Source organism: Cheilinus undulatus, linkage group 9 (genome assembly GCF_018320785.1).
Source record: "Cheilinus undulatus linkage group 9, ASM1832078v1, whole genome shotgun sequence".
Classification (NCBI taxonomy): Eukaryota; Metazoa; Chordata; class Actinopteri; order Labriformes; family Labridae; genus Cheilinus; species Cheilinus undulatus.
In genome coordinates, this window is record NC_054873.1 from 46,789,685 (window position 1) to 46,811,825 (window position 22,141).

Consider the following 22,141-nt stretch of genomic DNA (forward strand, 5'->3'; position numbering starts at 1 on the left):
CTACTGTTGTTTTTCTTCGATTTGATTTGGCCAAACGTTTAAGTGATCGCCGATCACGATCATTCAGGATTGTTTTCCCACCACATTTCTTCCTGGAAGATGATGGTCCCCACTATCCTTCCAGTTTTTAATAATGCATTAGACAGTTCTTAACCCAATTTTAGTAGTTTCTGCAATCTCCTTAGATGTTTTCTCTGCTTGATGCATGCCATTGATTTGACTCTTCTTAAACAGACTAACATCTTTTCCACGACCACAGGATGTGTCTTTCAACATGATTGTTTAAGAAATGAGAAGCTACTCATCGCATCAGCTGGGGTTAAATAACTTGTTGCCAGGTGAAAGATAATCGCCCATGCAGTAATTATCCAATAGGAGGCTCGTACCTATTTGCTTAGTTAAATCCAGGTGGCGACTTTTTTTTTGGCCAAGCAGTGTATAATGCATCTTTAGCTATTCTGCCTCTCAGCTGTAGAAAGCAGGGACCTCAGGTTTAGCAGAGTGCAGAGAACACAGTACCATAAGCTGGTACTAGATTTACTAAAACTGGACTAAAGGTTTTTTGGGGGTTTTCGTCCACTAAAACGCCACTCAAACTAAAAAGGGTAGAAATTACTAAAATATGACTAAAACTAAAATATATTTCATCCAGAGACTAAGAGTGAGACTAAAATTAAAAATAGCTGCCTGCAAACAACCTCAACTGGCCCCCTGAGATGCAAAGGAGCAGCGGCTCTACTTCTAGCTCCCTCCAGATGTCTGGAGAGGGACCTGGTTTCAGTCGAGGACCTCCACTTCATACCGGAAGTCGGACGAGCGTTTTCTTCAAACATTATGCACCGCCGTAATATTAATAGAGGCAGGTCCGCCACATAAGGAAATTTAAGTAGACAAAAAATATGTGAGTTTTCAGACTACCGAGCACAGCAATAACGTTACATTAATTTTTTTTTTTGCTGACCTCTTGGCCAGGTCACCCTTGTGAAAGAGATTTCGGTCTCAATAGGTTTTTTTATCTGGTTAAATAAAGGTTAAATAAAAAAATAAAATGAAATAAAATAAATAAATTTATTTATGATCCAAACTCACGTATCACTGAGCACAGACATAATATGCGATGGGAGATTGGCTGGCTGGCCAGACACAGATGTCACCACCATGCTGCCAGAGGCAAGCCCGCTACATCATTCAATACAGCAGACAAGGACTGTGCAAGTTTGTGCTGTCTCAGTCTGTGCTCAGTGATACGTGAATTTGGATCATAAATCTATTTATTAAAATTAATGTTATGTAATCACTGTGCTTCTTAGTCTGAAAACTTATACTTATAACTGAAACCTATTTTTTGTCTACTTGTATTTCCTTAAGTGACAGACTTGCCTCTATAAATGTGGCGGCGTCAAATGGAGGAAACAACAAAGAAGATGTTCAGTTCAAGTGAAATCCGGTATTAGAAGACAAGATATGGCGGCAATTTTCTGATTTCCAGTGTGAAGTGGAGGTCCTCAGTTGCATCCAGGTACTCTTGGATGTCTGAGTCCCTTACCCTGTCCCTAAGGCTGAGCCCATACAACCTCTGGAGAAAACTCTGCTTGTATTCGTGATCTCATTCTTTCGGTTATTACCCAGAGTTCATGACCATAGGTGACGGCTGGGAGGTAGATCGACCGGTAAATTGACGCCTGCAGTTCTGCCAATGCTGAGCCAATCCCCATGTCAGTCTCCTGCTCCCTGTCACCCTCAATCATGAACAAGACCCCGAGACACTTGAACTCCTTCACTTGGGGCAAAGACTCGTGTGCAGACAAATAAAATGGCAAAGATGCACATAGTTTGATCAAGGAAATTAAAACAATTTTCAGGGGGTAGCATACCCCAAAATCTCCCTCGTAAGCTCTGATATTGGCTCTCAGTATTTCTATAACCCTGCATCCAGCCCTAATATAGAATTCAAGGGTGGGGTATCCTATTCTGCTGTCTGCCTCACTCCCCCTTCAAGTTCATAAAGGCAATACGATAGTCTATCCGCCAAAGAAATTTCACAAAGATGAGAAAGGGACTGTACACTCTTGTGAAATAAATCATTGTTAAAGGGATATTTTACCATTTTGAAGTTGAGTCGTATGAGAAGGACTCACTGGTTGTACCAGCCAGGAAGCCAGGCTGTTTTAAAGGCTCTCTTTGGTCTAAATAGGCAAATTAAATTTTCCGGATATTAACAGCAAACACAGATATTAAGATATTGCATTTTTTTCCAGTATTGTGCAGCTCAAAAAGGGGACAAACTAAACAGTTTGATAAACCCCTCTGAAAGTGTGCCCATGAAAACAAAAATACATGAGGAGCATTTGTGTACAGCCAAGTGTTAACAGGCCTTTTAGTTGAACATCACAGGGTGTTTTTACCCTCCTGGGGAGCAGCAGTCAAGATGCTGAAAGGATGTGAACCCAGGCAGCTGTGACTTTAACAGGAGAGCATACCGTGTCACTCCAAGCATCGCCAGCCGTCAAATAAGAATGTTAAGTATTAATGTTTAAGCTGAAAACACAGGCGCGTATTCAGTCACACAAACACAGCGAGTATATTTAGCCGCCGTGTCTCTTTGAGGAGTCGACAACAGTGTTGTTTCAGAAGTGCTATTTTAAATGGCGTCTGAGCATGTAGCTGACAGGAAGCCGATGCAGTCGGAGTCCTTTGATGCTGCTTGTTTTATCATCTTAACCTGTCAACATGAGATCTTTCTATGGGTGCTGCTGCCTTCCTGACAAACCACAAACGTCACAGGCATACAACATCCAGCTAAATCATGTGTTATATTTCATCCTGCGCTCAGCTCCCAATCCTCTGAATATGTGACAGAAAAAAGATTCCTTCAAGCTTAAGTTAAACTTCCAAAGCAGATCTGCTATTTGACAAATTTACAATATTCATAAAGACGTGAGATTAAACCTGGATGTAGAGGTAAATGAAGAGTCACTGGTGAAGGACTAAGCATTAATCCTGCAGCTTTCTTTTATCACAGCAGTGTAAACAACGGTCAAGAGCACATAAAGCTCTATGATCTATGATTTATGGACAGCTTTTCTCTCCTCTGCCTGCTCTCAAAGGTGTGTACTGCTCGGCCAGGTGTTTCTTTGTGCTGCTATGTACAAGAGAAGCCTTGAGCATACATTTTTTGTTAACATGGAGCTTTGCAGGAAGGCAATTACTCAAAGAAACATTGTGTGTCATCTTAACTGAGTGTTGTGAAACCAAAAGTATGTGTAGTACACGAAGTTCTCACCTTCGGCACAAGAAACTGAACCGTGCGTGAAACACCTCCATCCCATGAAGCCATCTCCATCATGAAGCCTACAAATGAGACGACAAATGCATAAAAAATCACTTTATTTTGTATATATCTATTCATTTTGCTCAGCATTAACTAGGCATTGTTTATAGCTAGGGCTGTCAGAGTTATTGCAATAATCAGGATTAGTTTAGGCCCATAATTAGTGCATTAATTTTTGCATTAATTGCATTCCTTATTGTCCCTTTCAGTACAATTTCAAGCCAGCGCAGCACCTCTCTGCAGCCACAGTGATGTAGAATAAGTCCACCACTGATCCTTAAAGGAGACATATTTTACCCCTTTAAGACAAGTTTATATTGGTCTCAGAGATCCCCAAAACATGCCTGTGAAGTCTGTTACTGAAAAAACACACCAGTATTGGATTTCTGTATTTCTAAAAACCCCTCTGTTTCAGCCCTGCTCAGAGCAAGCTGTTTCTGTGTCTGTGTCTGACTCCGCCCCTCTCAGGACATGGATGTGGCTTAATGAATGTGGCTCTCCTGCCAGCCAAGAGGAAGATTAGGAGAGGAGGGTGAAACTTTCTTCCAAGCAGGGAGGACCAACCGAACCTGGTTGACCGAACCAACCGAACCAACTCCCCACATGAGGTCATGAGGGGAAAATCTGAGAACACATTTCCTGAAATGTGGAGAAAAAGAGGGTGGGAAGGAATGGATTTTTCTGGTGCTTGACGGGACCATGGAGAGGCCAGGGGCACATATTTTTGTTAGATAAGCCTGAAAAAATGGATTTTTGCATAATATGTCCCCTTTAATGTCTAAATTCACTTTAAAACTCACAGACAGCTCAGCGGACATGTCTAAACTTATCTAGAACTTGTTTCATCAACCATTTTTTCTGTTTCCTAACTTCCTTCTGTACCCTTTTTCTGTGGTCAAGTGCATGATATTAACTTCATACTACTTTAAGGTCCTTATTTATTTCAAATTAAAAGCACGTCTCCATCCAAACAAGAATTCAATCACCCTTAGCTTAGAACAGTACGAAAATCCACAAAAAAACAGAAATGTTTAATTGCAGAATAGTGGCATTTCAAAATGGGGAGCATATTCATGACTAACTAAAGAAATTCTGCGATTTATCATATTTTTTTAAAAATTTAAGTTTTTAAAATTTTTTTTCAAACATGGAAAGTATAAATGATTTTAGCAGAGCTGGGCACCCATCGACTGATCTGTAGTTCAGACCTGAAACTTTAACCCTTAAAATACCAGTTAAAGTTTGAGGAAGGTAAAATTATTAAGTTTAAGTCCTTAAAACTTTAAAGCAGGGATGAGACTCTGTTTCCAAGAGGGCAGCATTCATTTCATTCTAAATTCTGGAGAGAAAAATTACTCAAATTTGTCAGATATTCTCAATTTTACTATTTTGATAGCTAATAATTCAATAAAAGGAAGAGTGTGTTTCTCTCATGACCATTTATTAAACCAGCATTTAAAATGAGTGAAATCTTTAGGCAAAAATGATAGAATGCCATCTAGCAGACACTTTTATCCAAAGCAGCTTACATCTGGGACAGGTGTCCCTGACGTTAAAGACCTTGCCCAAGGACCCACACTGGACACTCGTGCTCCTGCTGGGATCTGAACTATCCAGCCACTATAATAATAAATAAATACATAATAATAACAATAAAACTAATGGATAAACAGCAGCACGTAGAGATTAAAAACACACCTCTGTCTGAAGCGTCACACAAAGCTCATGCATGACCTGTTTGCACAAAGTGGTCAGGTTTTGTTCAGTACAGTTTTGTCATGGTTTGGCACATTAAACTCTGATTTTACTCATATTTCCTCAGCTGATGCCTGTCTCACCAACATCCAGCCACTCTCGTTGTGACAGGAAATCTGTCTCTTTTTAGAGAACTAGTTGTTTGGCTCTTGGCCAAGGAAAGGAAACTGGAACGTAAGCTCTTAACCACAAGGTTTATTTGGTTGACAATACATCACCGTTTCAATTAAAAGCATGTTTATGATGAAATGTGGATATAATCAGAGGGGCTCAGCTAGCCTCTTAGCTCAGTACAAGTCTCCTCTAGACTCCTCTGCCTTCATCTGTCTAGATGATGCTAGACACTAGAAGGCCTGCAGGACTGAATTTTTTGATACTGATCGCCTCCATTACAGGTAAATCAGTGAAACTGTGGTAAACATCATTTCTTTGTGAAGTGTTGCAATCATATTCAATGTATGTAGAAATTTCCTGATGAAAGCGCAGCACACAGGTCCATTTAGAGTTGTTAAGTACCAACTCTTCTCAGTCCCCCATTCATTCCTAATGGCTTTCCTCCACTTCCTGACCCCCTAAGGGCACTCGGGATCACACGCTTGCAAACAACCTACTAGGAGTGTCATACCTCTGAAGCTCACCATGTGTGAAATGGAAAGTTTCTATTATGTAGGGATAAAACCTGACAATTCAGTATGAACTCCAGCATCTCAAAACAAATGGGAAGCTTTAGTAACATATGTGAATGATTTTAGTATGATGTTTTTTGTGTGTGGTTCTTGCTGTCTTTGTTATTCATGATTTCATGTTTTTATGCTCTTAGTGCAAGATAAAAACCCCTCAGGAAATGAAGGTTTCATTAGCTCAAATAACTGAATGTTAGTATAAGCTGGAGAGGCACATTTGCTCAAAAAAAACACACACCAAAGATCAACTTTCCCCTACCTTTGACACATTTGAAAACCAGCTCTGCTCTCTTTAGACACCACGGTATGGTCATCTCCTGCAAAGAAAAGAAAATTAGGACACTGGCCTGCTTTCTGAAGAAAATCGATACTAAAATATGATAATGATTAATATTTTTGACACAAATGCTCATCTACTGAACAGGAAAATCAAACACAAGGTCATTTTAATGTCCACTTCAAATTACAAAAAAATAGAATTCAACTTGAACGACAGATTTTTCATGTTAAATGATAAATCAGTTGGAGCAGAAAATAAAATATTCATTTAATTTTTCACTTCTCTTTAAAAAGGAAGCTAATTGTTTACTTATTTTCAGTGTGTTTGTGTGTGATTTAAAAATACAAACACTGTATTTACTCTGGGCTCAAAGTATAAAAAAGGCTGGTGTTGCTTTAGCTGAGTCACATTGACAGTTAACACCATTATACATCACATATCTCCTCAGGCATGTCTGAAGAGTCTTACGTAGGTGTGCAAACCAGAAACTTTATATATTACATATTAACTACGTCAAATGCAGACTCTCCTGTAAAGTAACGGCGTTTACACTCAACATTTTAACTCTCACAGCTGACACCTCACATGCAACTGAAGGTATGACCCTACCTCTCTAGTCACCTCTGCTCTCCTCTGTCTACTGTGAGTTTGCATTGCAGTTGACCTTAGCTTACAGAATGAAGCATTGGGAGATGGTGGACTAAAGCTTTCAGTATACCAGGCTTTTTAGCCTCATCACTATTCCAGTAAAATCAAAGAACATCTATAGATTTAGACTTGGAAGTTAATTACCACAGCGGGACTAGCATGAAATCTGAACAAGTCAGACAAAAATATTACAGTGCTGTGAAAAAGTGTTTGCCTCCTTTCTGATTCCTGATTTTTATGCATATTTATCACACTTAAATGTTTTGGATCATCAAACCAATTTTAACCTGTTTTGGATAGGTTTGGGTTTCTTATCCCCTTAAGAAATAAAAAAAAACATCATTTAGAAACTTCATTTTGTATTTACTTGGGTTGTCTTTGTGAGATATTAAAATTGGTTTGATGATACAAAACTTTTCAATAACGGATGGACTGGGGAAAACATCCGAGCCCAAAACTTCAGGTAGCCAGGACTGAAGAAACGAAGCCCTCAGCTTTCTCGGGCAAACCAATTATCCTCAGGTTAGATCTCTGACGTCGATTCTCCAGATCATCCAATTTCCATGTAAGCTTGTGAACTTTGTTTTGTAGGGGCGATTCTTTGTTAATGAGCGAGGAGAGATGTCGTCTGCTTTACTAATATGAGTTTCGGCTGTATCAAGTCTCTTGGTGAATACAGAAAGTGCTTCTTTTTTTCGAGGTTAGATGATATGACCTCTCGTATTTGATTTGAGAAATCCACTCTCAGTAGCTGTATAGCTGCCAACACGTTAGCTTTGCTAGTTTGCCCGTGAGCATTAGCCTCTTCCTCCCCCTCCTCATCTAGCAAAGTCCCATCCGAGCAAGCGTCCACGTCCTCCTCCACTTTGATTTTCTTTGATTTGTTGTTTTTTGCGTGGCATTTTGGATGTCAGAGTTTAAAAGAATAAAACGTAGGATTAGCACAATTGGTTGAGTGACTGTAGTCTAAATGGAAAAGCAAAATTAAGGCCCAGAGGGTCGGAGCTCAGCAATCGCCTGCTGCTCAGGAAGACTCCATAACCGGAAGTCCCAAAACATTTAAGTGTTATAGATAATAAAAAAAAATCAGGAATCAGAAAGCGGGAAAATACTTTTTCACAACTCTGTCCTTGTATCAAAGTATTTGTTTTTAACATCCACTGACAGTGAATTTGGAGTCCTGATTACTCATTATAATACTGCTTTTTAAGGCTATAACAGCAACCACAGTATTCACAATATCTGATCTGACACCAGGTTATTTCACCTGACCTGGCATCAGTGCATTAAAAAAGCAGAGTCAAATGAGGAGAGAGAGAAGTTTATCCCTCAATGGTGCACTGCTGTGCAGCCTGATCAGCTCGTAGAGTTCCAAACCCCTTTTCTGCTGAGTGAAAACTCAACTTTTAAACAATGATGGGCCCTGACACTCATCCTATTGCCTGTCCATCCTATTGGAATCAATCATGTATGTACCATGAACTGTCCTCTCTGTGTGCGTAATTTCAGAGCCCTTTTCGCGCCGCTCCTCGGCCAAACAAGTAGACCTCTCATGTCATTAGACAGCCTGTGCTCGGCTTAGGATTAAATGTTCAGTTCTAGAAAAATGTTTACCATCTGATGAGAGCTGGAGGTAATTAAGTCACAGGAACAATGTCCAGTTCAAACATAAGCAATCAAGACCACAATTTCATGTCTTGCTGACATAATATTAAATTCTATGTAAATAAATACAGCTGATATTACTTTCTGATTTCCTGGACTCAGCTGTGACCTGTTTTCTAAAGATAATATGCACATATGTATTTCTTGACCTACATGTCTAAAAATATCATGGGTGGTGACCAACCACACCCTTTGCCAATATCCTTCATGATCAATATCTAAATTAACAGAGTTTTATTAATACAGATGCATCGTGTTTGTTGGGTTTTGAGGGTCAAAAATGGCCCAGGGGTGTTATAACCCTCAAAACCCATAGCCAAAATATTTAATGATTTCTGCACAATTTGACACCAAAACAAGGTGTAATTTTATGCAAACAATGCATATTTATAATACACCTCAAAAGAAGGGTAAAAATGTTTGTTACTGCTGGAAAAGGTAAACTGTAAAGCTCTAGAACAGAACTGGGTTATATATGCTTCATAAAGAGGCAGAGCAGACGGGGTCAGCTCTGACCAGCAAGGACAACTAGAGTAGTTACATACTGCCATTTTAAAAATGATCTAGGTTGTCTGAGGCACCCAATATCATGTAAACCATTCTTCTTCATAACATAAAACTGCGACAAAATCCCGCACAATGTCTAAACTGCACAAAAGAAACAAACCTGCACAATATCCACACATTTTTAAAAACTAGTGCAATACAGTTTTTCTTTTCTACTCGGGCAACTTTATGTTAGAAATATGACTAAAGGTTTTAGAGCAACCATATTCTTCCATTTCATTTAAAACAAATGTTATCATAAAGTATCAGAGTACCTAAAACTCTGACAACCTTAGGCCCTGGTAACACTCACACAGCCTTTCACCCACAAGTCAACAAACCGGATCCATGAACTGAACAGAGCGGTGTCATCGAGGCCCATGAGATAACCAGCACAGGCTTGAGCAATTGCTCTGTGATGCATCAACAAAAAGGACAGCACACCCAAGAGCTTTTCTGTTTGACTGACACCGGCAACATACCACAAAAACTCAGATCTAAATCAGCATCTGTGTCTTAGTTCTTGTCAAAATATCTTATTGTAACCATTAAAGCTACACTTTTGTGATAAGTCCACATACAAATTCTATTTTAGGATATAGGAGGCAAGCAATAAGGCCTCAAGTGCTTATAATAAGTAAAAACATCTGCTGACAATGAAAGGAAATTTGAACTTGAGTGTCTTGAAATGATGTACTTGAATAAAAATAGAGCATCTTAATTCATTCGACAGAAATTTTTACTTCCTACAAGCAATTCAGGCCTTACTTTTGTGTTGCATATCTTCAAAATGAGTTTTAATCTGAATGTAGTAGAAACACACAGCATGTAAATGCTGGCCTTCCTGGATCTACGCCGCGTCCTAACAGCATCAGAGCACAAGCTATTATGTCACATGCAGCACTGCATACTCATGATCTAAACTGCAACTAAGGATGTCCTCAGGCAGGTTTTTTTCCCATTTAAACTTGGCTTTACAACAATTAAAATTAAGGATTTAGGGTAACTTAAGTATTCAACTAAAATATATTCAGTGGCTATGAAAAGTATTCACCCCCTTGGATGTTTTTCCCTTTTATTGATTTTATAAATCCGTCATGGTCAATATAATTTGGCTTTACTGTCACAAAAATGACAACAACAAAAAATTTATAGTATCAAAGTGAAAACTGATTTCTAGGAAGTAATGTCAATTGAACAAAAATATGTAATAAATTTAAATAAGTGACTGCATAAATATTCACACCCTTCAAGTCTTTATTTAGTAGAGTCACCTGGGCTTTGACTCGGCCACTCAGCTTGTTGTTTTTCATTTCTGTGTAGCTTTCTCTGTATGCTTCAGATCATTGTACTGCCAGGAAATAAATCTTCTCTCAAGCCGTAGTTGTCTTGCAGACTGAACAAGATTGTCCTCCGGAATTTTTCTTTATTGTGCCGCATTCATTTTTTTCATTTACCCGCTGTCTTTATAAGCGTTCCAGGGTCGGCTGCTGAGAAGCATCCCCACAGCATGATGCTGCCACCACTGTGCTCCACAGTGGAAATGGTGGCCAAAAAGCCTAATTTTTGTCTCATCAGACTAAAGAACTTTCTTCCACTTGACCCTAGACTCTAGTACCAGCTGGCTGGAGCTGTACTGAATTAGGTCAGTCACTTTAAAGGGGGAGAATATTTATGCAGTCACTTATTTTGCATTACATATTTTCATTGAATTGACATTGTTTTGTAGAAATCTGTTTTCACTTTGACATCAAAGAAGTTTGTTTCATTTTTAACTTTCCAAATGATATTGATCATGATTGATTTATAAAATCCATTCTGAAAATCCAAGGGGGTGAAAACTTTTATAGCAACTGTGTTCATGTGTTTGTAGGCAGTGATTTTTGCAGTGCCTTTGGAGCTGAGCTGGCAGTTGTTCTTTAAAGGAGCATAAATGCTGCTGTGGTCTAAGCCCAGTAAATAAAGGCACAAAAATTGTAGTTTTTGCTACCAGAGAAAGTTCATGACAGTTGTATAATTATGTAATCCTTTTGTTTGGTGATTATCGCTCTAAATAGGTTTAAGAGTTTATAATTTTCATCCTTCGAACACAAAAACATGTATTTTAGTGTTATGGAGCACAAAGTCATTTCATGTCTGTCTCATTTTTCCTCAAACTAACATTTTCCAAGGAAGAAAACAACTAAAATAAGAAAAGAGCCACAGCCCTGTTGTATTTATACTGCTGTCTACAGTTCATGTAGACAAACTATGTCTGTTTCTTTCTGAGCCAAAACACAAGAATAGGCTTGTACAAACAGGCAAACATGGCCTCTGAATGGCAAACAGGTCCAAAAAAGAAAAGGAAGATGACAGATGAAGAGCTGATGTGAAACCAGAAGCTATCAATTAAATTCCCTCTGGTTCCCAAGGCTTCAGAAGTCTTTGGTTATATAAACAAAGACTCTTGATTAGACATGAGAAGAAAAATCACACCGGGCAAGTCGAGGCATGAGGGAACCTCCGACTGAGGCTTGTTGAGAATTTACTCTCCATCTAAAGGGATTCAAAGTTTATTCCGTTTTCATGGAGCTGGCAGTCAGAAAACCCCGATTCCATTAATATTTTAGCCCGACCGTGTAAAAAATAAAATTTAAAAATCCAGCTGAATGTGATAAGGGATTTTGCCCTCTGTACATGATTTATGCTTAGTTCATCATTCACTAGAATATGGAGGCCCTAAAGGCCAACTGCTAAACATTTCACTAAATGTGATGAACATTTTATTAAACACTAAAATATTTGGTAAATGCAGAAACATTTCATTAAATGTAAAAACATTTTGTGAATATTTTCTGAAAACCCAGAAAATTTTCATGAAGCACAAAAACACTTTGTGAAACTCAAAAACATTTAACTAAACCAGACAGATATTCTTTATAACACATAAACTTTTAGTGGAATGGAAAAACATTTTGTGGAAGATAGAAAAACTTGTGAGGCTCTTAAAACTTTTTGTAAAACTTTTTTTTGAAAGGCAAAATCATTTTGTGAGACCAGAAAAACAGCCAAAAAAAAAAAAAACAACAACAACAAACAACTGTGTGTGTGTGGGGGGGGTGGGGGGGGGGGGGGTGGGGGCAAAAAATATTTTTTTAAAAGCAAAGTTTTGTAAAGCACAATGTTGTGAAAAAATATGTAGGAAAAAAGCAAAAGAAAAAAAATAAAAAAATAATTGAAAAGTTGTACAATTTCATAATGTGTCAGAAAACTAAATGACTTGTAAAAATATTTCGTCAACTGCAAAACATGTGGAATGTAAACTAATGAAACTAAAAAAACACTTCATCAATGAAGATACATTTGGGTTAGCGAAAAAACATTTTGTGAAAAAAATAAGTCTCATGAAAAATGTTATAACAAAATGTCATTATATTCTGTAAAACAAAAAAAATCGTGAGACAAAAAAATATATTTGAAAGCAAAAACAATTTGTCAAATGGAAAAAACCTACATGGAACAAATTTGCCTTATGCAAAAAAAAAAAAAAAAATAGTGAGGTATGAAAACATTTTTTGCAATGGCCTAGCATTAGCTCGTACCCCATGTGTGCGACCTGGGTTCAAGTCCAGCCTGTAGCTCCTTTCCTGCAAGTTTTTCCCTCAATCTCTCATCCCTGTTTCTGACTCCATCCTTCCCTTTAAATAGGCATTAAAAGCTCCAAAAATATATCTTTAAAAACATCTTGCTCTACATAAAAAATATTTTGTGAAACATAAAAGACTGAATAAATGCTAAAACATCAGAAACTGTAAAAAACAAAATTGTGAAATGCAAAAAAAAAAAAAAAATTGCACAAAGTAAAAAAATCTAGTAAAACAAAAACTCATTTTAAGATAGGCAATTACGTTTCCGATAGTATACAAGAAGTTTGGTTAAAAATAGTTTTGCCAAGCATCAACATTATTTAGAAGCAAAGATATTTCATGAAAATGAAAAACAGTTTGTGTAATGGAAGTCAGGAAATTTTCGGGGTAGGTTTATTTCAGGGTGAAAGGGGCTCACATGTTTTTGTATTCCAGAAAATGCTGTGTGTTTCACTAAATTTTTATAAGTAAGGTGAAATGTATATATCATTAAGTGAGACGGTTTTTCTATCAGTGAAATGTTATTTGCAGTTGACCCTCAGAGCCACCGTATTTAACGCTGCCTCTGTTGCTCCTCCCTACTGAGTGAGTACAGGAGAGCTGCTGTACAATCTCAGAGGTATTAAGTAAACACTGAAGTTCAGGACTTTGGCCTGTCGGTTTAAACCTGGGAAATGTTCAGTTGGACCCAGAGCCTCACAGAGGAGACCACAGCTGAGTATGCTGAGCAGTCAGACCGGGACAGAATGAAAGAGAAGACTTCATGCCGTCACCCAGAACCACGGAAACTTGTGACGCTAGCAGATTTTCGTCACCTTCAACCACAAACAAAAACAAACTGTTTAGACTTAACACCAACGTCAAAGTCAAACAGATGAAATATTATGCTAATAGGATTTCAGTTCGAGCTTCATCTACCCAGCAGAAGTGTCACTGAGCAACATTTAATCCCTAACAGATATTGACGTGATACTCTGAGACAATTTCTGTGATTTCCATTGACATGTGAGTTTGCATTTGAGTGACAGAAGTTAATTTGGCCTATTCATTCAATACTTTAACACAGCTTAGCAAAATAAACCATGCATCCATCCCCTTGGGCTTGCCATTTTTTATTAAAAAGCAACTCCATAAGCCTCTCAAGTTAGAATAACCTCTTTGTTGGCAGTAACTGCACTAAGTAACCACATACCCTAAATTCTGGCTTTTTCCTAGCCCACCTAAGGAAAACGCCACCAAACAAGGGCTGTCAAGAGCAGAGCAGTTTAGCTCTGATTGGTTTACAACCTTCTCCTAATCCATTTAAGTCATGTGTTTGGAGGCAAACAACTTCACCGTCCAAGTCAAACCTTGATCCTTTTATCTGCTCCTTAACTGTATTTTATTTGGAGGAATCTCATTAACTCTAAACTGATTTTATGCTAAAGTAAGTCACCTTGTAACGTGGGAGAAAGGAAGAAGAAAGAAAAAAGGGAGCAGGATTTACATATGCTGAAATTTATCAAACAAGGACAACTGAATCTTCAATATAAGTGTAGTTAACTCCTGAAGGTGTCACATTATTTTAAGCCTTATGTGCACAAGCTTGGGGTATTGACGTCGTCCACACTCACTGTTCACATCCCTCTTGAGAGTAGGGATGTTCTGATACCATTTTTTCTTCCAGTATGATTCTGATACCAAGGTGTTGGGTATCGGCCGATACCGAGAACTGATCCTATACCAGTGTGAACGTTCTGGACTAACTGTGCAGACCAGCAAATAATTCTAAGACCTACAGTATATTTGACTCAACAAATAGAATCCTAATGTACAGCGTCTCTGTGATCCTAAAGTTGTTTTTCAGCTGATTATTCAGTTTTACTGCTAAATTAAAATAACAATAATACAGGGGGCTGCATCACAGGCTCTCTCTATCACTCTATCTCTCTCTCTATTATGCGCTATTCAGGCAGCATAATGTGATGACGGAACAGCCTGCAACTAGCTGACCGACCCTAACAAGGAGTACACAATATGGTGGTTATCATTCGCGTTAACATTCGAGCGAGTGGTAATAAACGTTCCAAGCTCGCTGACAATGCTGCCACAAGGTATTCAAAAGCATCAATTGCGTCAATGGGAACAACGGCTAGCTTTAAGAGGAAAAACAAGTGGCAACGATTTATGGTTAAAAAGTTACTTAACTTTTGATAAGCTGTGCCACTTCTTGTTGTGTACGACAGCGCTGGTCTGGAAGGCATTTTAACAATCACATTAAGAGAAAAACTGTCACGCAGCCTCCATTCTTTGCTGCAGTGGGTCTTTTGATTCTGCTTCACTGCTCTTAATCAGCAGCCTGTGCATGACGTGCCCTCCAGCAGCGAAGCATGGCTAAACGAAGCAAAATATAACACCAAACGCCAAGCCAACAGTATTGGACCGGTGCATAAACACATGTACTCACCGATACCAATACCTGCATTTTAAGCAGTATCAAACATATTTCTGATACTGGTATCAGAATCGGAACAACCCTACTTGATAGACCTGCTTTTGGGAAAAATATGAAATAAAATTATTCACAATGAGGCGCTATAGATGAGAAAAGCATTAAAACACCTGCTGTGATTGCAGCCCAAGCCCCCTGAATCCAACAATATTTTATTTCACCTTTAAATTGTAGGCATTAAATCTACGATGCAAACAAGACTGTGTCAGAAGGATGTAGAGGACAGTTGCAACTGTGTGAAGGGAGCCATCGCAGCTCAGATTAGGCTGGCTGGTGGTGTTGCTACAATCCAGAGCGCATCTCAAGTGTTTATAACTGCTAGGTTACACAAGTTTATTTCTTCTTCTCACAGAAGTATCCATTAAGTCTCTTTTAAATAGCTCCATGAGCTATTTTCTTTTATTTAATGAAAAATAAAGTAAGGTAGAGGAATCCTGTCCTGTCCTGGCATAAGCAGCAGATGGAGATTGTTTTTTCCTCTGCCACTGCAGCTTAGGCATCGCTGTTGACAAAGTTGATATAAAAAGCACTGCCCCTTTTGGATTTTGATCGAGCATTGATGATAAACAGCACTAAAATGCTGCACTATACTGGCTTTGTATTGGAAAAAAAACTAGCTTGTCTAGTCACCAACAGCTGGTTTAAGAAGCACCTTGAAACCCAGAGAGGAGGTTAGCTTGTTAACCAAGTTGCAAAGTTGGTTGCAATGGTGGAGTTTTGCACAAAGAAGAGAGAAGATCGATTATGACTTCAAGCTCACTTTCTAAGAAAGTACCCTGGGAAGCATTGGAACCGTTGGGCAACCACTACCAATATCATATGCTACAGTTGCATGCAGCTACAAGAAAGGCATGAAAAGCACGAGTAGAAACAACAGCATCTCTTGCAGTTGCAGCAGTGTGAGCTGACAGGCTTTCAGAATGTTGCAGAGTGGCTTGTGCAAGCTGCTGCAGGTTTCAGCTCATTTCGTTGGACTTTACTAGGCTTCAGAGTTGCTCATGGTGTGAGGATCCCCAGTCTAAATCAAAGGTCTGTTTCCACCAAGCTGTCCGGTTTGGTTCAGTACAGTCTGGTACAGTTTGGTGTGGTAAACTTTGATCTTGCTTGCATTTTCATAGCCAACCATGCACCCTTTGGTATGCACATTCAAAATCTATGCGATAAGTAAAAACCCAACAGAAGTGTGCAAAACTTGAGGCTGTGACAGATCAGTTATTTTGGTACTTTTCCAAACTTTGATGGTGGAAACATACATAACTGCATAGGGTAGTTAAATGACCTGAGCAAAAACCATCTGATGGAAATGCAACAAAAATTATGTGACAGCTATTATACTCACACCACTGTCAAATAAATAAAACTTGCAAAATATGATGAGTTAAAAACTAGTACTTTGAGCAAAAATATTTTCTTATCTATTCTAATAAAATCTGACTTATGCAATCCGTTTATTATTCCAGTATTAATATCAAGAAAATAAAGATGTAGCTATTAACCGTGAAACGCTCACTCTGATACTCTCACCTCTGACATGTCGTGGACCAGGAGCAGAGGGACGGTGACGGTGGTGATGTCGTGTGTGCAGCAGACCTTCAGGATGTTTCTCAAACCCATGATGGCGGGGTCTCGAGCTGTGATGTTGCCTGAACGAACGTTATCGTCTACACACAGGTGGAAGACGACATGGCACTCGGACAGGTTAGAGTGCCTGGAGATGTAAAACTCACCTGCAGGAGGAGACACAGCAGGCAGAATATCAAACAACAGTTTGAAATAGGAAAATAATAAACAACCACACTAAATAGGATTTTTACATTTTGTGGCTCTTAATAAACCTTATGTCTCTGCAGACTGGGTTCTGAAAAAGTAAAGGTAGTGTTTAAAAAAATCTCATCTTTGTTGTTGACTAACAGTCAACGATCTCCAGAGGAATCACTTGAATTTCCATGGGTGATAAATAAAAAATATATTTCCTTAGGTTGAGTAGTATTTTGTGCACTTTTACTCTTTTTGTAGTTTTTAAGAGCAGTAAATTTACTTTGACTCAAGTATATTCTTCACACCTATTTCACTTATTAAACAGCGTCCATTAATAAGTAAAAAACCTATGACTAAAAAACGGAAAAGACAACAAATCTTTACGACTACTACAAACTGCAATTCCAAAAAAAGTTGGGACATTGTGTGAAATGTGAATTAAAACAGAAACGAGAGATTTGAGAATCCCTTTCAACCTATATTTAACTGAAAACAGCATGAAGAAAATACATTCAACACTCTCACAAATTTAATGCCTGCAATACATATTCCAAAAAGGTTGGGACAGGACCGTGTGTACTACTGTGTGTCTTCATCATTTCTTCAAACATTTAACTCGATAATTATGATTTCTTTTGTCTTATTTTTGTCTTATTTTTGCTTCATAGTGTGAAATACATTTTCAATGGGACAGGTCTGGACTGTGTGCTGGCCAGTCTACTACCATACTCCTTTACTGTGAAGCCATGCTGTTGTAACATGTGCAAAAAATAATCTAATTGCAATTTTTTCCCCAATATTGCAATCATGATTTATTATGCTGTTGTTATTTTTTAAGTTCCTCATCTCATGTATTTCTCCACAAATAAGTAGTAAATCATTCTGTATTATAATGAGCACCATATTTGGTAGATTAATCTGAGACTGAACAACAAGGAAAGGGAGTTTTTGCAAATTATTCAAGAAAAAAGCAGACATTTGAATGTCTGCATGATGCAAACACATTCTCTGCCTCAAAAATGTATTAACCTTGTATTTTGAAACGCATTTCAGATCAAAGAAATATTGCACCTTCTGCAATTTGAAATTAGCAACATGACATATTTTACATACATTTTGATTAATTGCCCAGCCCTACTTGGCACTGTCTTGCTGAATTATGCAAGAACACTCCTGAAAGACATCATCTGGATGAAAAAGTATGTTGCACCAAAAATCTGCAGCCCCTCTCAGTATTAACAGTGTCTTCACAGATGTGCACGTAACCCACGGCATGGGCACTAATACACCCCCACACACCATCATTAATTCAGCGTTTGATTAATTTTGGGTTATTTTATCTCTTCATTTGTTGCTGATTACTTTCAAGTTGCCTGCCTCGTCTTTAATGTGACTATCTCCCTTTGGCTGTAGCTCATACATGAGTGAGGCCACACCATACCTGAGAGACTGCACTGGATAAGTTGAATATATAATAGCTGAGGGAAAGGGAGATTAAAGCAAAAATCCCAAACCCCCTCCTACTTAATACCTTAAAGAATTTCAAGCAAAGTACTTTTTACTTTGAGTACATTTTTAGACTAGTAATCCTGTACTTCAGTAAAATTTCTCCAAAATAACTACCTATACCCGAGTAGAAAACTTCAGGACCCTAATTGACTCTGAAAATGTCAGTCCCTTTCATATCTGGCTAAAAGTCCTGACAGGAGCTTTTATCAGTATAAAAGTCGTTGTATGAAACATACTGATGTTTACCTGGGAGGATGTTTGAGGGATTTCTTTCAACATTTTTGCTCTTGTCATCTCCTCCATTTCTTGGAACCTCTGTCAGGACAGTAATAAGAAGATACAAAGAAAATCAGTATTCATGAGTATTGTTTAATGGCTTAATAAAGATCAACTTTACTCCATGAGCATTTCAGTTTATGCTGTGATAGTGACATTGGCACAAACTTTTTTACTGACAAACAAATGGACAGAAAGACCGACTCTAAAAATGAGAAAAATACCAGATTTTTAAGGATTTCTGACAATGATTAATAGATTTAATGGTTCTATATCTCTGCTGTTCAACCCTAAGTGTCACTGGTAGCTGCTTTTTTTCCTTTCCCTAATTTTTTATCGTTTCAATTTAAAATAAATATGCTGTCATGTAATTTTTTTCATAATTACCTGTAGTTTTACTACAAAGATGACAACGATCAAAATCTACGGGGCTAAAAGCTAGTTTTATTTATATAATTGTTTTAATTCTTGAAGTAATAACTTACAAAACATGAGGAAAGCACAGCTAATGGACCAATGGACCTTTGAATGTTTTTTGTCATGCTATAAATATTTCTTCATCATTATTTTCTCTACATTGGTGCTTCTGAACCTTTGAGTCCCCAATGATAACCGCTTTTATGTTTCCAACCATGTTTTATTCATTTGAGTCTAACTTTTAAATCACTGGTGTGAAAGTAAGTATAATGTAATCTTGACAGCCTTGAAAACATAAAAAGGATAAAAAGATTGACATCAAAGTGAAACTATTCTGTATGTTTAGCAGAACTGAACAGAAACAAAGCACTTAGAGATTGTGTACATAGCTTGTATAAGTCAGAGCTTTGAGTCTGTGGGACATTGCTAAATATACCATGTATAAAAATGTTAGCTAGGCATTTTTAATGCATAGCTGATTAAAATAGAAAGTCTGGATGTCTAGAATTATCCATTTTCTACAGTAGTGGGTATATACAGCACATTAGCCACAGCCTGGGTAAAATGTACAGTCAGTCCTGCCAAATGAGAAGTTATAAAAATAACCTGGTGGTACAAGAAGCTGCAGTTTTATCATTATCAAAGTATCAGTACTTGCATACCCACATCACAACTGTCTGAATTTACTGCAATAAAAAAAAGCATGCAATGGTTTCTCATTTCAACTGTTGGGTGGATGCTGAGTTTAAAGGTCATGTTTTCACGTCCTGTAGCAGTCAGGTAAAAATCAAGCAAGCAACCAGTGATCCTTAAATTATTAATGCCCATTTAGAGTTGAAGCTTAATAGATTTCTTCACTGGATTCAAGAGAAGCATTTTGCAAAAGCTGCAACTACATCTAATATGCATTCTCTGAATTATACTTTGATTATAAACAATACTGAACAACACTTAACTTTTTTCTCATATCATACAGGTATCCCTAACTACGTCCCTGTGGAACTATTCTACAACACTGTCAAAGCCTATAAGAAAGAAAATATGTTCCTGGACTTCAGTGCAAACTTTTATTGACAGAAAAGCAACCCATTTTTAAAAGCCTCGTATGAATAAAAAGGAGCTAAGGTTGATCAAACTGCTTGCAGTGCTATTATTGAGTTTCAGAAATGTCTAAAGCCTTAAAGATACAAGCAAATAGAATTTCACACTGACATTTGTAAATAAACAAAAAATACTAGACTATTGTATATTTCTTTGTTGAGTACCTGAATGGCCTCAGATGGCTCAGTTTCAAAATGAGTAAAATCCTTCATTTCATGGTTGAAATTAAGGCTGAGGGATTTGAGAAAATAATCTAATTGCATTTTATTTAACCCAGTATTAAAATTGCGATTTAATATGTGATTAATTCTTACATTCCTCATCTCATGTATTTTTAACAGTTGAAGTAGGAGAAGAATTTTGAAAAAATATCTAACTGTGACGATTTCATCTCATTTTGCAAATTGGAAATGAACTGTTGTATTAAATGGATTGAATATTTTTATGTTATTCTCATTAAAAAGAAAAACATACAAAAATGAAGAAAATACGATTGTTTTTGGTACCCTATTCTAAAAATATGACTACTATGTCCACTACGACCACTAGAATGATCGCATGACATGTAATGCACAACATCTCTGCTGAAAACAGTCTTAAACTGGTAAACAAATTTCAGGTTAAAGAAATATACCTTATTCGATTTAAAAATTGCAGCAGGCCATATTGCGATTTAATCTAATTCGTGATTAATTGCCCAGCCCTAGTTGAAATGGTCCCTTGTCTCACCATGGCTGCTACCATGACAGAGCTGCAGTGGCGCATTTAACGTCTTTGCTGTAAAAATTCTGCATGTTGGGTAAAAACACCTGCTAATTAAGTTTGAGTTGCTACTGAAAGCGGCTGTATCTCTGTTTTGTGGTGCTGGTAAAGAACTACAATTATTAGGGCATGCAGATGGCCTAGCGGTCTAAGGTGCAGCCCATGTACCAGGCAGCCCAGGTTCAAATCCAGCCTGTGGCCCTTCGCCGCATGTCTCTCCCCACTCTCATCCCATTTCTCACTCACTCTCACACCATTACAACTATAAAAATTAAGTACTTGTAGCTGGCTTTAAAATATATTTAATATAATGTAAGAACTGAACTAAAAATATGTATAGAATAGAAATCATCTTTTTTTAAATAATCAAATGTTAATTACTGATATCTAAGCCCACATAAACTGACTGCATCTATTTGGAAAACTTGCTGAATTTTTACAGATGGTGATATACTGTATATCACAGGAAGAACAGACACTGCATTGCCAGTTTTTTCCAGCCTCATTCAGCCCTACCAGGTTGTTCCTTCTGTTTGTGGCTCCGCTGGGCTCGGGCATACAGCACCACCTGCTGCACCTCCTCCAGCTGCTCCTCCAGAGCGTGAAAGTGGAAGTCTGTGCACTCCTTGGCTACGGTTGCAAAATCTGGAAGTAAACACACAAAAAAGGCTTAGAATAAAATAAGAAATCTTTAAATATGCAGTCTGATTTCATCTGCATTTATAAGCAATGTAGAGGGTTGAGAACATGTGGAGAAAGGGCTCGATAATCAGTTACAACTTATAGTTTTTAAATCACCATGGCACCATATATTGTATTATCTTGTGTAAGAGAAACCTTGAGAGAAGAAATACAGCCAGAGGATACGACCTGTCTGTCTGTCTAAATAAACTCGCCATGAAAAATGAGTTATTCTCATAGTGATGTTAAAAGAAAATCAGGCTGAGCTCTGACTGTCCTCAGCAATATAATGAACAAATACTGTAGATTTTTAAGATGACAACCATCCACCAGGGAAGAGATCCTCCACTTCTCTCCTAAATATGTCCTCTAACCTCTCTTGATGCCGCTGTAGGAGTTAACCCGGTTGTCGACCAACAACACCAGACCACAGAGAGTGGAGGAGTAGAGAGACAGAGCCGTCTGCAGCCGCCTCAGCTTTGCTCCACCACTGCCGTGATGCCGGTGCTTACAGAAGTCCAGCACGTCTGCACGGACCAGACGGAGGTTGTGCATAGTCTTCAGCTGGGCTCCTGGACGACAAATATGCACACATAATAAATACAAAAAGAA

General features: G+C 38.0%; 1 protein-coding gene across 1 annotated transcript in view; it reads right to left on the reverse strand.

The window, feature by feature from the left end:
• The window catches only part of c9h12orf4 (chromosome 9 C12orf4 homolog), a 39,098-nt gene that overhangs the window by 3,568 nt on the left and 13,389 nt on the right, over positions 1-22,141 (reverse strand). Inside the window, exons 8-13 of the mRNA XM_041794669.1 lie at positions 21,904-22,101; positions 21,365-21,493; positions 18,539-18,607; positions 16,550-16,752; positions 6,029-6,086; positions 3,284-3,351 (exon numbers count right to left, since the gene is read on the reverse strand). Of these exons, the coding sequence (XP_041650603.1) occupies positions 3,284-3,351; positions 6,029-6,086; positions 16,550-16,752; positions 18,539-18,607; positions 21,365-21,493; positions 21,904-22,101 (725 nt within the window). The remainder of the gene's footprint in view (positions 1-3,283; positions 3,352-6,028; positions 6,087-16,549; positions 16,753-18,538; positions 18,608-21,364; positions 21,494-21,903; positions 22,102-22,141) is intronic.